The following is a 17,022-nucleotide window of genomic DNA, read 5'->3' on the forward strand; positions in this document are numbered from 1 at the left end:
AATTACTACACCGCAATCCCAGGCCCCAGCTACCCAACCAAGCAGCACTCCTGCAAGACACAGAACAAAATAATCATCAGTTGCCTTATTTTAGATGTTCCATTCTGCATGACAAAAAGATGAAAGAATCCTTGTATTTTTGTCTAAGAAAGCTAATCCAAGTATGAACTTAAGTACGTGTATAACAAGGTAAAACTACAGAATTACGAAAATTAGGCAGAACACAGAGAATGAGAACATAACAAAAATGGTAAGAGCTACAAAACAAGCAAAAGAAAAGCAGCACACAGCTGTCAAAGAAGAATAGCCTCAGACTGAAAAATAGCAGAAGGAAAGAAGCCAGGAACTAAACTTATAGTAAGACCAATGCACAGCAAACCATTAACACTATTTTAGCTATGTCCCTTTTTGTCATTCTGAAGAAATTGAAAACTGGGGACCCAAACATGGAAAATGGTAAAACTGAAAAGAGAAGACTGCTGTAGGAAATGGGAGAGATACCCAATGTATCTAATGGTGCTATCACTTAGGATAGAAATGTCAGTGGCATTTCAATGTATTATAGGGACAAAACACACTAGAAAGGAAAGGCAGAGGGGCTTAGAGTCTGTCTCTGAAAAACTAATGAGAAACCTGAAAGACAGTGACAAATCTGTGATGACTAAGGACTCCATGAAGAGCACATTTTCTGTGAAAATGGCAGCAGTCAAAAGTGAGTATAAACTTCAGTTTACCATCTGAAACAATAAATAAAGTCAGGGGTAAGACTTCCAATGTAAAGATGCCAACTTGAGAGTGTTTGAGTCAACCTTTTCAACTACAAAAAATGAAATTACTCTAGTTTAATGACACATATTTGGTATTGGTTCAAAAAATACAGGTTGAATATAATCAGCTTATTTTGAAATACCAAACACTTATCAGGCCATATTCAGTTAAATGTCTAAGCACATGTTTAATATTAAACAAAAGTTGTAACAAAAAATACTACTTGTGGAGGTATGGCTGCCAGCTATTAGGCTTAGACTTAGACTTAAAAAAAAAAAAAAAAGGAAAGGAAGACTAGCAATCGTGATTCTTGCCGCTGAGGAGAAGATGAGAAGAAAAAGAAAAGGAATTAATCAGATATTTAATCTGTATGTCAAATAATGATGTGCCCACTTGCCTATTTCATACCCTTTAAAACTGAGTCTCAGGAAAGCTTTATACATTTTGAGTGTCATGACCTTTCTGCTGAAATTTTAGCAAGAGAATCCATTTTCTAAATAATGGTAAGGAAGAAATTATCTAAGAACAAATGAATCAAAGTGAGAAGCATGTAGGAAGGAAACTCATATAGGGGAAAAAACAAACAAACAAACAAAATAAAACAAAACCACAAAACCACCCTCCAAAACAAAAAATCTGAAGATCCTGTAGTGAGAGAATAAAGACTGAAATATAAATGTAAATATACCAGTTGATCCTTGGTTGTCTCCTCCCAGTGCTTTAAGTAGCTCTTCTAATGGGGTACACACTCCAAGGTGAGACAAAGAATAATACTCAGCGGCCAGGGCAAACAAGTCTACATTGATAAGTTTCTTGGAGTTTTCACAAAACACGTTGGAAAATGTGTCATCATCTGTATGGAAAAGAAAAAGAAGAGATTTCTAATAAAAAGCTTAACACCTCCACAATAGTGTTGTCAGAGTACAACAAGCAATAAACATGCAGTATCAGACAGAAATCATTTATTTTGCATAAGTGGGAGAACTGGTTATTTTTCTTCAGCTGTATTTCCCTTTCAAAATTAAGATCAAGTTTTGCTCTTAGCTGAACTAGTGCAAATGTGGAAAACTCTACTATTCTAGCAGAGCTGCTTTAGTATAATTGACAAGAGAATTCAGTAAACATTATCACTTCTCTTCTGTTTACAAACTTGCTCATTAAGCCTTTCCTAGTTATCCCCATTTGACAATATATACCATTAGATCTGATTTTAAAAGAAATGCAGCTGTTCAATAGATGAAATGTTTTGACTTACAATCATTGCATTTTCATACTTTCCTAGCAGCTTTGTAGCTGGTGAATCTGCTGGGAGAATCAAATTAATTTTTATTACCAATCAGATGTGAGCCAAAGTTAGATTCCTTAGCATATTTTCTTTGACTGAGTATGAAATGTTTCAGTTTGGCATTACTTAGCTCTTTAGAAAATGCTCCCTTTTTAAAAATGAACTACTTCACTATTTAGAAGTGAAACATACCGGTATGAATCATTTACTGAGATCACTTTACATTTTCTAATTCCTCTGTATTTTAGCTAGAACAATTTGTTGAGTTCTCTATAGTTTTGCTATAAGTTATTTTAGATTTCTAAATACTTGTAAATGTTTTAAAATAGATTAAAGCTAGCGAACCCAGCAAACTGTTAAACTGATTTAGAAAATGTCTCCTGGTTTGCCTTTTCTCCCATGAGTAGATAGATGTGCATACCTAGCAGGGTAGCTTTCCAGAACTTGGCCTGCCCACCTGTATAACAAAGGATGCAGCTGCTTTTATTGACCCCACCTCTAATACTCTTAATTTTCTTGCATGACTACTAGTCACATATAAATTACAGTCCCAGCAACGTCAACACGTTTATTTTCACAGTGTAACATGACCAAGGCAAGAGTCCAGCAAAAAAACATTTGGGCCTAAAACAGCATTAATATTGTCTAAGCTATAACCAGAATTAATTTCAGCGTCTGCACGGCACTCTAATTTTATATGCTCTAATTCTCTCTAATACAAAATAAAAAAAGAAAGCCACCGTTCTCTATAAATGATTTTTCCTTGTTTGAACTTCTGAATATCAAGTAATTTTTTAGTTAATGAACCTTCAAGAAAGATAAGGGTGTAATATGAGAATAGAAAATAAAGCACCATGCCAGAGTAAAGACTGTGAAGCTTTTAGGGAGAAGGGGTTATTTTGCTTATCAATGTCTCTGTTAAGATATGATACAGGAAGACATGAAATTAGATGTGTGTATTTTGAAATGACTTAGGAAAAACAATGTTTTCGCAATGCCTTAAAATCAAGCAAATAATGGATGAGACTATATAATATATATTATATATAATATAATGGGAAATGGTAATCAAACAGCTTTAGGCAATAAAAGGGATTGCTTTTTTTTTTCCCCCAAAGTCTTGACAATCATAAAAGGAGGTAAATAACTACACGCAAAGAGTATTTTTGCTTTCTGCTGAATAAATGTTAGGCAGGGAATTAAAAGTTTAAGTTTCTTCTTGAAAGAAGAAACTGTCAAAAGAAGAAACTTGAGTTATTGATGAAGAAGAAAAATTGCTATTTATTTTGTAAGGGAGGTTCACTCATTTAATTTATTTTAGAGTTTCTGGGAATGAACAACATGCCATAAAATGTATAAATGAAGGTAGCCTGAATAAGTAAAAATGCATTGAAATCTTTATACAAGGGGGACAAATGACTAATGTGTCATGAAAGAGAACAAAAACTTTCAACAAAACTGAAGAAGAGACTCAACAGGCAAGTTCATGCCAACAAGTACTGAGAAAAGGATAGAGATGAGGCATTAAACCTATTTTGACCAGGCAGCTGCTCAGCAGTGTTGCCAGGTGAAGAAAAAATCTACTTTTCTGTGGGTGTTCCACTTTGTTTCATGTATAATACAAACTCTTTTCATTAGTATATAGTACTAATAACACTTGTGAAAATTCCTGCCCATTCAAAAATACATGCATGCTCCTTATTTCACTGGAGGAAATTTTATTTTTAGCATTTTAAAATGCTGGAGCACATAACGCTGAAACATATAATCTTTTTAGCAACTGGCACACATTTTAAAATATATTGGCCAATCTTGTATTGCAAACCAAAGCAAAAATCAGTCAAGCAAAACCTTTCCTCCTAAATCCATTTTTTTTTCATGACATGACACTGTGTGATATAAAGGACTTTTGAAAATACATTGGAACGTCATCCTATTACAAAATATGTCTTTAGCATATGTGAGATGTATGAGAAACATATGAATAAAGCTGCAATTTTGTAACTTTCATTTTGAAGCATGCATATTTATTAAATATCCATACTTACATATACTTATACCACCAGTGGGGTAAAAAAAAAAAAAAAAAAAAAGCAGCTTTCTATTTACAGTGGGATACTTGGGGTACAAAAAGAAACACTGTCCTTCTTCCGTATATAGCAATGGAATTCACACAACGTCACATATCAATGGTATTAGAAGACTTCGTCGACTAAAAGCGTACTAATATATATATGCACAACTTCAGTTATATTCAGTGGCTCAGAATTGTTGATAAACACGATCTGTTTCCATACTGAGACATGCCTGTTTTGCTATTATAGGCACAATCTCCAAGCAGGTTAGTTTCCTTTGCTGGACATAAACTCACCCTGCCAACAAAGCCAAGCCTCCAATGCATGGTACCCAAACAGATACCAGAAAAAAGGTTAGTTTCAAAGCATCAAACTTGCTGATCATCTGAAACCACAATGGCATCACAGTCCAAAGGATGCATCTATAAGGTCTAGGCCAGCACACACATTCCTAATACATCCTCTTGTTTTGACCAGAAAATCCTGAGCAATCAAGGTACCAAAGCAATGAATCAATTAATTCAAAAAATGGGCACAAATACACACGCAATTAACAAATATCAAGTGAAAGCAAGTCCTCCCACACCAAAAAATAAGACACATCTCTGCAGCCAACACAATCAGACCCTCTCCATCTAACAGAAGTATCAAAAATCCATGGATGCTCTCATGCTCATCCCAAACCTCAAGCTGTTGTTTCTGACTCCTTAAATTTCTCTCACAGAAATCACTTACACGAAAACAACTATCACAATGTACCAGAACGAACTCACTCTATCAATTAAGAGAAATCAGTGTCAATGAGAGAAATTGTTTTACAAAACCAAAACCAGCCTCTCAGTTTTGAGTTTAAAGGGAGCCAATTGCATTTCTTTGGGATACAGGCATGAAAATGAATATTTAGAACTCTATTGGGCACCATAAATTGTGTACTCAGTAAACTGGTTTTGTTATAAAAGAACATACCCATACCTACTTATCCCAATCTTCACCTTACCTCATGCTCATCCAACATCCAACATCCAACTGTATCACACAAGTACAACTCATCCTGATACTTTATAACTTTACTAGGTTGAAGAGTGTTTACTGAAATTTGCACTTCTCTGCTTCATTGGTCAGAATTCATGAAAAGCTTATAAACCCAAAGCTTGCCTGCTTTATCTTATAGTATGTCAGGTGACAAAAAAGTTATCAATTCTCCTTACAAATCTCACTTAATTAGAATTAAAAGCAGTAATACACGTTATAGAACCTCCCTGAATTCAGTTGTCTGATGGAAGAACGTTAACAGGACTAGCAGGATCTCATGCAAGGCAACAGGCATACCATCTGTAATAACGCTCCAACCAAATTTCAGTTGTTGTCCCAGCTTGCCAGCTAAAAGGAAAAACCCATCTACATTAAGATATCCGAGGCATCCCTCCAAACTACAGAATGGCAGTTGTTGTACTACTTACTATTTATGAATGTTAAGCATGGTAGTTTTCTCAAGTTGTTTCCTCTTTGGTGGCTCTCAAGATGAAATCTAATATGTCTTTTAACCAGTTGGTCCATACATTTGCAAATAAATCTTCAGAGGAAAGAATTAAATGCCAAAAAATGGAATAATAGTACAAATGGTAACTTACAGTAAAATATGAAAACATTTAGACATAGATTTTCTTTGCATGTGACCAATCTGCGTAAATCACATGATAAATAAGATGCAACATGGCAAAAGTCAGCTTTTAAATATATAAAATATATAAAATGGTTTTCTGTATCTAAAAATGGATCTGAAAATGTTCTGTAGATTACAACTGGAAACCAGGGTTCCACCCTTTATATGGTCATTATAATGAAATATTGTCTGAGGAGTATCTGAAAATATTCCTTGAAACTGATTTACAGAACATGTAGTTGTCCTCTTGCATACAATATTGTACAACAGAATTACAATTTCTTGCTCACCTAATTCTCAGAGAAAACTACAATTCAGCATGTGCATTTAACAAAATCCCTATAGTAAAATAAAATATTGTACAGAATAATAGTTTTGTGCCAATCTGCAGTAATGTAACTTTTGAATTTGCAGACCTATGTGAATATGAATTGACATTTTCAAACCAATGCTGGTCAAATGTAACCTGTGTTTTCCTATAATTTCATTTAGGATCCATATTAGGACAGATTCTGGAAAACTTTCATAATAGTATGGGGTCTGTGATTGTATAAATGCACAACTTCTCAAACTCTTGCGAAGCAAAGGTTTTACCAGGTGAAATCAAAATGCAGTTTTACACATTCTTTGAGTAAGGTATTTTAAATTTCTTCTCACAGCCACACCCCAAAAAAGGTACTTTGTGAACAACTGCATGTTAGGAGAGTACTCATTTCAAACTAAATGTATAACTAACATTTAGATATCTGATAATTTTGAAGAACCACACATACAGTTAATATGTCACAGGAATATAAGGAAGAGCCTTTCTGTTGATGTTGGGTTTCAAGATAAGTGTGTGGTATCTATTGTTATTGAGTTGAACTAATGGACTTAAATTAGCTCCCTCTCACATTATCAATCCTAATTTTAATATAGACTATTGTAGGATATAGTGAATTCATTTTCAGATATAAGTGGATGTTTGCAGGTAACTTCACTGGGAAATTTGTATTCTATTACAATGGTTTTCATCATATGACAGGGTGGACAGATAATAAGCACTCAGACAATTCAGGCATCAGATCAGCAAGCACATACACGTTTCATTAACAATGCTTCCAATTTTCTCAGACAATCCTGAGTGTGTCTCAAAACCTTCAAAATGTTAAATATCATACTATATTTTTTATGCTAGAAAAGAGACAAACTCTCTTTTTTTAATGAGTACAATTAATCTCTACAGAAACATAAGAAGAAATGTTCTATTTTAGCCACAGCGGGAAGGCTTCGTATTCTTCTAAAACATGCGTTTCATTTCAGCCATAAATTGTATCATTTGATCCAGCAATTTCTATATTAGATTCTATAACACACACTTTGAATATGGCTCAATAAATGATTTTCCAATTTTAAAATCTAGAAAACAATAATTTGTCTTCCTGACTCTTTCTACTTTTCAGGCCACCACCTCAGTGCCTGAATCATTTCATGAGCTTTCCTATATGTCCAGTTAGGATCAAGGTAATTTTCCTTTACAGTTCTCTTTTTGATGACTTTATCCAAATACTAGTTTTGTTCCACCCTCTATTTACATTTAATTTTATGTTCCTGTTTTTGCTTAGAATCAGTTCTGACTCTTACTCCTTAAATATATTAAAGGTTTTTCTCACTGCTTCCCAACACTTTTGCTTGCTGTCTGGATCATTGCCTTGTTTCCAGCTGGCTCTCAAAGATAATTCATAATCCAGTGTCTTTTTCATGCATAAATAAGCTATGTTTTTTTTTTCCCCTGATACCTCAGACTTTTAAAAAGATGTCTTACAGTTAATATTTTGAAGGTCTTTAGATCCAAGAGACAAATGTTACAAGTGATGTCGCAATTCACAGTTCTTCAGTAACTTTCCAAATTCAAATTATTGTTTGCCGTGTATGCCAAGAAGTACACAGCTCCACACACTATTTTTTGCAGACCCTTCCATTACACCCAACATGTTTTTCTGTCTCATGTGTCACTGCATGTGCCACAACTAGCGCTACATGAGAACTATCTCTGCTTAACAAGCTTTGGCAGGATGCAGGTTGCTCCTCTGCTACATTCTTTGTCAAAGCTGTTATGTGAGTTTTGAAACCGATCTCTTCGCCGGAACTCGGGCCCCCAAAATAACGCACCTGTCAGATGCTTTATCTTCATTTCTGTACCCTGCCTGGAAGCGTATTACTGGTGTATTTCCCTTTTACTTGGGGAGCGGTAAATCCTCTCATACATACTCGTAGCTGCCCTCCTCTAGTTACTTGAAAATTACTGAAAATATGAAGTGCTTCTTAAATAACTTGTCAGAAATAAAGCTGCTTTCTGTCGTCCTTTGCCAGACACTCATTATTACAGACATATAGGAAAGCAGCGTTTAAGTCTTTTCCAGCTGTCCTCCACGTTTCCAGAGTTTGGACATTTGGAGGACTTTAACTGTTACATCTTTCCACTGGTGTGTTGGGTTTTGTTTGTTTGTTGGTTGGCTGGGTTTATTTGTTTGGGTTGTGGGGGTTCATTTTACTCCTGTTCTTCAGATGTCAGTCAGAGGGGGGGAGCCTGACAGCTGGGACTTTCACTTCGTTTCTCAGCTTGAAATGACCGGGATGAAGCTTTAAGACGAGGCCATCATCAGAACAACCTCTGCCGAGCGCCTCTTCAAGTGCAATTCCTCCCTGAAAGGCTGTATTTTGTTTGAATCAGGCCGGCTCCACACGTATCCCAGTCACTTGGGTAAGGCGAGTGCTGCCACCCAGGCACAGGCAGGGAAAGGCAGCCACAGCTCCGCTGCAGGACGGAGCAATGGCACAGCGCCGCGGCAGCAGCACAGAGGCACTGTGTACAGGCAGAGCAACAAAAACAGCAGCTCGGCAGCTGGGGGGGGAGATTCTCCTCTTTTATTAAAGCCCGGAAGACGACGTTAGACCCACGCTGGCCCAGGCCTCGACAGAAAGAAACCGACTTTCTCCCAGAGCCACCCGCGCCGCTCAGGGCTGTCCCGCATCCTCAGGGCTGCCCCGGCCCATCCCCGACCCCCGGGACCCCCCACCAACCTCGATCCACCCCTCCCGGCCCCACTCACCCCACGCCCCCCCGGCGGCGCCGGAGGGCTCCCGCAGGGGGCGCCGCAGCGCCCGCAGCACGGCGTCGGGCGGCGCCGCCACCAGGCGCTGCCAGAGCCCCCGCGCGTACAGCTGCGTGGCGTGGGCCCGGCACAGCGGCAGGGCGCGACGCAAGAAGGCCGCCAGGCGCCGCAGCGCCGCCGCCGCCTCCCCCGCCGCCGGCTGGGGCGGCAGCGAGCCGGGCGGCCGCCACATGGACCCGCGCCGACGGCTCCGACGGCCTGGCCTCGCCGCGCCGCCCCCCGGCCGTGACGCGGTGGCGGCGCGACGCGGGAGGAGCCGCGGAGATGGCGGCGGAGCGCGGCGGGTCCGGCCGTGGGCGCGGGGCCGGGGCCCGCCGAAAGCGGCTGTGGAGGCCCGCCTCGCTGCGCGGCGTGCTGGGCAGCCTGCAGGAGGGTGAGCCGCGGGGCGCAGGGTGAGGGGCACCGGGGGTCCCGGGTGAACGGGAGGAAACGCTTCGGTACCGGGGGTGGCAGGGCGCCGGCACAGGCTGCGCAGTCTCCTCCTCTGGAAGAGGAGGCTCAGGGGAGAGCTTATTGCTCTCTACAACCAGCTGAAATGAACTTGTGGGGAGCTGGGGGTCGGCCTCTTCTCACAGATAACTAGTGATAGGACTAAAGGGAACGCCAGGGGAGGTTCAGGTTGGAAATGAGGAGACATTTCTGCTCAGAAGGAGCAGTCAGGCGTTGGGACGGGTTGTCCAGGGAGGTGGTGGAGTCACCGTCCCTGGGGGTGTTCAAGGAGAGGCTGGGCGTGGTGCTTGGGGACATGGTTTAGTGGGTGACGTTGGTGGTAGGGGGATAGTGGGACCAGATGATCTTGGAGGTCTTTTCCAGCCTTAATGATTCTGTGATGCCATCTTGCCCGCCATGTTCTGGGGGCCCTGCTGGGTAGGGGCTGCAGCAGGCGACCCCCAGAGGTCCCTCCCCACCTCAGCCGCTCTGTGGCTCTGTGAGCACACCATTTCCAGCCATGCGCTCCGGACACTCAGTGACGATTTCCCATTTTTCTCTTTCCTTTGAAGTTGTGTGTTGGAGAAGGAAGCGCCTTTGGAAGCAGGCTTGGATTTCTGGCAGTAGCCTATGCAAACGTAAAAATAAAGTGATGTTAAAAAGAGTGTCAGGTTGTGCAGCATGTCACTGAAATTTCAGCTTTGGGGAAAGAATCAAAGGTCAGGGCAGATTTGGGCTTGCTGCTTTTAGAAGAGATTTGGTCACAGTGTCATCAAAGGCAGTGCCTCTTAAGGCTAATGCACTCAAAATAATATTAGGAAAAGTATGCTGGACTTCGTGTTGGTAAGTGGTTATGTATGAGACTGAAACTACCATTGGCTTTGTTTCTTTCAATGGTAAATAATTCTATGATGAAGCATACTTATGAAATTGTAGAAAAACTTCTTGGACAGATATAGGAAGAGGGTAGCTAGGAATAAAAAATACTATTTTTGTGGAAAGATATAATGAAATATTAATATGGCGTAATAACGTATTAATAGTTTAGTAGCTGAGTGACTTTTTTCCTGGGGCATTATGGCTGTGCAGGCTGCTTAAGCAGACAGTATTACTCTATCAGTGTTGTCTTGACACCGTGAGTAGAAATGTATTTTGGAATTTATTTAGATGTTGTGTGCGAAGCTGCCACAAGTAGAAGAGAAGTGTTAGTACATCTTTTCACTGGATTGAAAAAGCAAAGGCATATAATGTTCCATATAAATTAAATGTCGTGTTTGCGATGGTGTGTTTTATTAAGAGATTAGGTGATAATTTTCAGTAAATCTGTAAAAGCTACAGTGCTGCATTAGGAATCAGATTTTTATCAATGTTTTTCCTTGAATTTTTGACAGATCCTAATGAAAATTTACCAAAAGTAGTGGCTTTTTCTCTTTGGGAAACAACATGGGTGGGAAGTGGTCCTGGCAACAATTTGGTTTGGTACTACTTCAGTATGGGTGTATTTGACTCCCTTTTCCCTTGTGTTTTCAGGACAAGGATTTGCGTTTCAGAGAAAACAAAAGATCGAAAGAAAATACAGGAAATTATTGAAAAAGGAACGAAAGATCCATTCACCACAAGATAATCAATTTGTTGATGCTTATCCGGAGCACTTGAAACATCTTTACCTAGCTGAGGAAGAGAGGCTTAAGAAACAGTACAAGACACGAGATGATTCAGTTTTATCAGAAGAAAAACTTAATAAAGCAGTAGAGTAAGTTTTTAAAATATGTCTCTAAAAACAAGTAATTGTTTTCATCCTTAAAAAAATATCTTTGATCTTACACTTCACAACTTGCTTAACTGAAAAGGCTGTTAAGCCTTACATGTTTTTCTGAATTGTTAGAAATTTTAAAGATGTAAGTTTGTTGTGTTTGCATCAGAATCAGAAAACAAAAATTGATGTCAGAGAGGTAAAATGAAAGTTACCATTGCACTTCAAGGATTCAGCTCAAGAACAAGTAAATGTTGGCCATTTTTTTTGGTGTTCAGTACCATATCAACAAAGACAAAAGCCTGTGTTTCAGGTAGTGCTCGTTTCAGTCTACAGAGAAATTTGGTACTGTGTGCCTTATGGCAGGTTTGTATTCCTAAATTAAGAGAAAAATAAACAAAGCCAAAATAAATATTTTCAAATACACATGTACTTTAAAATACAAATAAGATACTTATTTGTATAGTGATAGTTGAAAGTGGTTGGTTTCTAGCAGTGTCCCATAGTGTAACAGTCTAATATCAAGATCAAGGTGCACCAAAGATTAATTTTAATATTCCCATGTGGCCTTAGAAGATGAATATGTTTCATTGTCATCTTCAAAAAAGAAAATGTGATGATATTCTGTTTGGTGTTGTAAATACCTGATATTTGTGTAGACTTTTTGCTTTAAATTAATTCTTTGTATTTTTAAATTAATATCATTTTTCATAAATATTTTTTACATTATCTTTCTGTTCCCAGTTTGATAAGTTGTCTTCTTCATACTGCATTTTTTTCTGCTAGAATGAACAATATTATGTGCTGTTATACTTTTGTGATGTAGCTTGTTTTTAACTACAAAATTAAAAAAAAAGAGAAGATGTAGTAAAACCTTATATGACATAGTAAAGTGTTCTTGATCAAAATTTTCATTTTAAATAATAGATGTCATAATAGTTTTCCATTTTTTTTTCTATTTACTTAAAACAGTTTTCCAGTGTTTTTTTTTTTTTTTAAATGTACTTAAAATGAGTGGGAGAAATCAAACGGAGTGTTTTGTTTGAGGTCTAATAAATGTCAGATGATTTAATGTATTTTTCCTGTTTGGCAGTAATTCCCCCTGACATACTTGTTAGGTTTGTCAGTAAAATGAAAAGCAGTACTCATTCAGATCTAACTCTATTATAGCAGTGTTTTTAAACAATATTTAAGTATGGTGACTGAGACGATACCTTTTTGTCACTAGTGCGAGGAATGCTCTAAATCTTTGAATTCCAAGGTGGGTGTTTACATTTAAACTTTCTGGGGAAGAATACATGAGAGAGTGGGGGTGAAAGGCAGTCAGATCTAAACCCTGTGGTGGGAGAAGGGTCAAGTTTTGTGTGGAATAGGCAGTTAATTCACAGGGGTATCTGAGATAGGACTGGTGTTTTTCTTCAAAGCAGATTTTTTTTTTTTTTTTAAGTTTGCTTAACCTAAGGTTGTTGTGATTATAAACCAAGTTAGTAATTCTGCATGAATGTGGCTGCTAATCTGGGAGCTGGGGTGAAGTGTACGGACTGTTAAATAGGCTTCAGTGTTCCGTGGGGATGAAAAATAGGACTTTGGCTGGATAATTCTATTAAAATATTATTATATGTTGCAATTCAAGTAGTTTTGCGCTTCTGAGAAGATGAGGTGTCATTACATGGTATTGCCACAAGATGGAGATAAGAATTTAATAATATTTATTTTTTTCCCTGGAATAGGAGTATTCCTGTATGAAAGTATGAGCAAATGTCTTCACTTAGCTTTTTGATTTTGTGTGAGAGCTCCTAGATGATGATAGTAAATTTTCCATTTTTTTAGCATGAGCAGTAGACTAATCAAAAGCTCATTCTATGAACAGTTGTTAAATACCTAGCAAAGCTTGTGTTTTTCAATTGATCATGTGTGAAATGTTTGATACCACACTGCTTATGTGATGGATTTATTGTGAATCAGGAAATAAATAAATAAATAAATAGAGAAATCCACTCACAGTAGTGTGTAAATCTGTAAATGCCAGACAAATGGCATTTTTGTTTTTTACTCTTTTGTGAAGGATACCTGCTCAGTTACTGAAGTTGGGAATGGATATAAATTCAGCCCCTAATCTCAGAATTTTTTCCCCTCGCAATGTCAGCATGACTTCTCAGGTTCACAGTCTTCTGACAAGCTAGTTGCCCTCATATCTGCACTTGTGTGCGTTTGGACCCATAAAGAGATAATGCAGCTCCAAGCCAGAGCATACAGTTTTTCAAGCTCAGAAGGTCTTGTATGATGGGGGGAAAAACTCTTCAGGCAATGCTCAGGCTTCATGGGACGCTATCCACATGAAGATCCAGCAGATAATGTGTGTTACTGAAAATTCTGTGCAGTCCAGACTTCAGTATGCTCAGGCTGAGTTGCTAGATGCTCACTGCGTGACGTGCAATGCTGTTGGGTATGATGTAAGTGTAGTGCAAGTAGGTATTCATACAGTGTGGAAAGATGATCTTTGCTTCTGAACATAATCTATAAGTCTGTATTTCTAATTAAAGTCACCAAGTATGCAAAAAAACAGTTGAAGGCTATGACTGCACAGTGGCTATGGGATATATAGTTACGGGCTGTCAGCAAGCAGACATATTTAAATTTCATGTACTTCTTCTTACAGGTCAGTTACGACTGAAGAGAAGTTTAAGAAAAAAACATCAAATCAGAAGGCAAAAGAAGAGTATGAGAAAATAAAGGCTGAGCGTGCTAAGAAGAAAGAGGTAAATCTTAAACAGATATTTCGGGATTGTAGAGAGACTAAATTGCTCCAAATAGGACCATAGGAGGGGAACATAGGTATTCTTTCAGTCTTACAGCTTGCCAGTGATACTCAGGCATGCAGGTCTTCTGAATTGTGACTCTTGAGTTCTTATTCTTTTTGTCTTGCACTTTCCGTTAGATGGATTTTATTAGGTTATTTGGTTCATTAATTTTCCTTGAAACAGTACAGGAGAGTTGCTTGAGAGGAGAGGATAGCATTTTTTGGTCTTATTCAGGATACTTAGGAAAAACAAGCAGTAGCTCAGTGCCACATTAACATTAATAATTTATCTGTAATACTGGTAAGATAATCACACACTTTTTCCACCATGTTTGTTAGCAAACACTGTTTTTGATGTTGTTATTTTGGGAAAATAAATAAGCATAAAGATAGAGTTCTAGCTTCCACACAGTGTAAAACTACTGGGATTTAGTAGAGGTGAGAAAAAAACACAAATGTAAGTAACACGTACTTAGGTAAGATGAATGTTCTCACTTTGAATAAGCGGTTGGTTCGTGGCTTAAATACATGTTTACAACAGTGTGCTAAGTAGCAGTAAAAATTATTAGAGAGTGAATTACGAGTAAGCTAAAGTTGATATTACTCTTTTTTTTTTTTTTTGAAGAAAGAATAGTGTTAATCATTACTGTGGTAAAATATGCAAAGCATTCTGAACAGAGAGATATTATCTGTTCAGAGGTTTTTTTTGTTTGTTTGTTTGTTTTTCCCCAGAATCCTCTTAGATTTGTGTTTAGAAATATTTTGGGGGTTATTTCTAGTTAATTTTATATTCCCACATCAGAGAGCATTCTAACTATTTTTTTTACATCACAGAACCTATCTGTGCCATGAAGACAAACATAATTGATAAACTGTCATCTATTAGGATGTTCTTCAGAAACGTCTGCCTTTGTGGTCAGCGTGGTATTGAATTTCAACAAATCAGCTTTACGAGAAGAATCCTTTAGTCTGATTTGTGATGACTTTCCTATTTTGGTAGGACATGATGCAAGTGAAGGAAGCTAGTTAGCTTGCTTGTTGTGAACGTTTGCCCAAATTACTTACTAAAATTACAACACTAGAGAAGGGGGTGTGAGCTCTTTGATAAAAAACAAACATAATAATTATCCATATAGAGTGAGTGCCTCCATTAGTATTTTGGTTGCATGCATGCAGTGTTCTCAAGAAGTAAAGTGTCTACAACTGAAAATTGTGTTAGTCTTTTTTCTGTCTTAGTAAAGACAGCAATCTGTTTTACTTTGGAGAGGACAGGTCATGTCATTTTGGTTCTGATTAAGCTGCCCGTACATAATGCTGCTTGTGATGCTGTCCTGGTATCACAAATATGCCCACTTTCCAGATGGGATGTGTCCCATATCTCATCTGCCAGGCTCATGCACACGTGTCTGGTATATTAGCACATCTTTGTCTTTGGCAAGACATTTACGTGGGGGCAGCTGTATCAAACTCTTTCCGTCTCTCAATCAAAAGGAGAAAGTGGAAATTTTTTGGCACTCTAGCCATTAGAGAAAAAAAATAAAGGAGTTCATTTGGCAGAAAGGATGTTGTACATTTTTAGCTGTAAATCTTTATCATAGGATGTTCTACTGAAGACAACCTGGCTCTTTTCTTAAAGCTTTAGGCAATATAATATGTTTTGATTTCACTATGCTCCAAAAGAGAGTCTTAATTCAGCTTTTAAGAGTAATGGTCTAGTGTCAATACAACATCTAATTGCCGGTGTTTTTACAAAAAGAAATGATACTGCTTATATATAATGTAATTTTTTTCATAATTGTCACTCTTTATTTCATTTTAGGAAGCAGAAAAAAGAAGACAACAAAGAGAAGAAGCTCAACGGTTGTACAAGCAAAAGAAAATGGAAGTTTATAAAATATTGAGTAAGAAGACCAAGAAAGGACAGCCAAATCTAAACTTACAAATGGAGTTTCTTCTTCAGAAAATACAACAAAATACATAAATCTCTGCTTAAGTCTTAATGACAGGTTTTGAGTTACCTGTGGACGATTTATTAAATGACTTCTAATAAATAATGTCTTTTTTTTTCTTCTATCTAACTTTTGATGTTGGCTTGATTTATCTCATCAGTCCAATGGTGGACTATATTCATTCTGAAAATATTTATTCTATCTAGAGAGTCAGTGAGGCCTGGTACCTTGAAAATAAATGGTCTATATTTCTAAACTTAAATTCTGTTAGCTACGTAATATCCTAAATTCCAAATCGTTAGAGCTTGGGACCATCTACATCTGCATTGTGTAAAGTATTTGTTTTCTAGCTCTAGTAGTCACAATAACAGGAAGTGTTAGTCACACTTACTGGAGTGGAGTAAAATGAGAGGAGTAAAACATGACATAGTTGATACCTTATGGACTGCCAAGGCTAGGAGTATTTTGTGGACTGTTGGATAGGGTTTGGCACATGAAAGAACATAAACTCTACTCAGATGCATATTTATCATTTCCTACAAAGAGTAAAAATTATCAAAGGTCAAAAAGTGCTTTGAATTTAAAGATGTAGTAGATTTAAATCATTTTTGGCACAAAGTATATATGACTTTTTTCAAAAACCAAATATGTGTATGATAAAGATTATTTAGATATTAAAGTAAGGGTTGTCTTGGAAGAAATTTCTCAGGACATTCTCTGTAAAATTTGCAATACTTTTACAGTATTACAATATAATTATTTAGAAGTCAAAGCAAATGCAAAAAAAAATCCTTATTTAAAGTAAAAAGGTATGAACAGAGATATAAATAAATTTCAATTGTTTGAAAAGTGCTGTTAAATGAAGAATAGGAGTTGTCTAAAATGCTTCTTATTTCAGTATCCTGAGGGTTTTTTCACACTTTGCAAGGCTTTCCATCTTTGCTGTGGTATCCTTTAGGAAAAACTGAAAGCAAGTCCTAAGACAGTATATGAATGTGGGAGACTTTTCTTGAAATGGCCATGTCCTTTCTTCTAGGAGAGAAAGGGAATGTAAATTTGACATGCCAATATTGTTCTATGCTTTACCTTCTGTGTTTTCCTGAAAATTGCTGTAATTGGCAATTTTGACTGGCTTTGAGCAAAAA

At 37.6% G+C, this 17,022-nt stretch overlaps 2 protein-coding genes across 3 annotated transcripts in view; one reads left to right on the forward strand and one right to left on the reverse strand.

Moving 5' to 3' along the window:
* The window catches only part of METTL25 (methyltransferase like 25), a 68,959-nt gene extending 59,722 nt beyond the window's left edge, over positions 1-9,237 (reverse strand). The window contains exons 1-3 of one of the 2 annotated variants that reach the window (XM_066995685.1): positions 8,884-9,004; positions 5,589-5,701; positions 1,457-1,621 (exon numbers count right to left, since the gene is read on the reverse strand). In XM_066995685.1, the coding sequence (XP_066851786.1) occupies positions 1,457-1,621; positions 5,589-5,685 (262 nt within the window). In that variant the 5' untranslated portion in view covers positions 5,686-5,701; positions 8,884-9,004. Of the gene's footprint in view, positions 1-1,456; positions 1,622-5,588; positions 5,702-8,883 lie in introns of both variants that reach the window. The other variant, XM_066995681.1, reaches the window with a different exon arrangement.
* On the forward strand, positions 9,211-15,909 carry CCDC59 (coiled-coil domain containing 59). Its single transcript, XM_066990561.1, has 4 exons — positions 9,211-9,319; positions 10,906-11,128; positions 13,788-13,887; positions 15,748-15,909. Exons 1-4 carry the CDS (start codon positions 9,211-9,213, stop codon positions 15,907-15,909), a joined length of 594 nt encoding a protein of 197 aa, XP_066846662.1.
* Positions 15,910-17,022: the final 1,113 nt, after the last annotated feature.

Source organism: Anser cygnoides, chromosome 1, assembly GCF_040182565.1.
Source record: "Anser cygnoides isolate HZ-2024a breed goose chromosome 1, Taihu_goose_T2T_genome, whole genome shotgun sequence".
NCBI classification, from domain to species: domain Eukaryota; kingdom Metazoa; phylum Chordata; class Aves; order Anseriformes; family Anatidae; genus Anser; species Anser cygnoides.

Bases quoted from the DNA above. Each gene is read 5' to 3' on its own strand.
- CCDC59 (XM_066990561.1), top strand. From the start codon at position 9,211: ATGGCGGCGGAGCGCGGCGGGTCCGGCCGTGGGCGCGGGGCCGGGGCC. The intron at 9,320-10,905 runs GTGAGCCGCGGG...TTGTGTTTTCAG, and splicing joins GCTGGGCAGCCTGCAGGAGG to GACAAGGATTTGCGTTTCAG. The intron at 13,888-15,747 runs GTAAATCTTAAA...ATTTCATTTTAG, and splicing joins AGCGTGCTAAGAAGAAAGAG to GAAGCAGAAAAAAGAAGACA.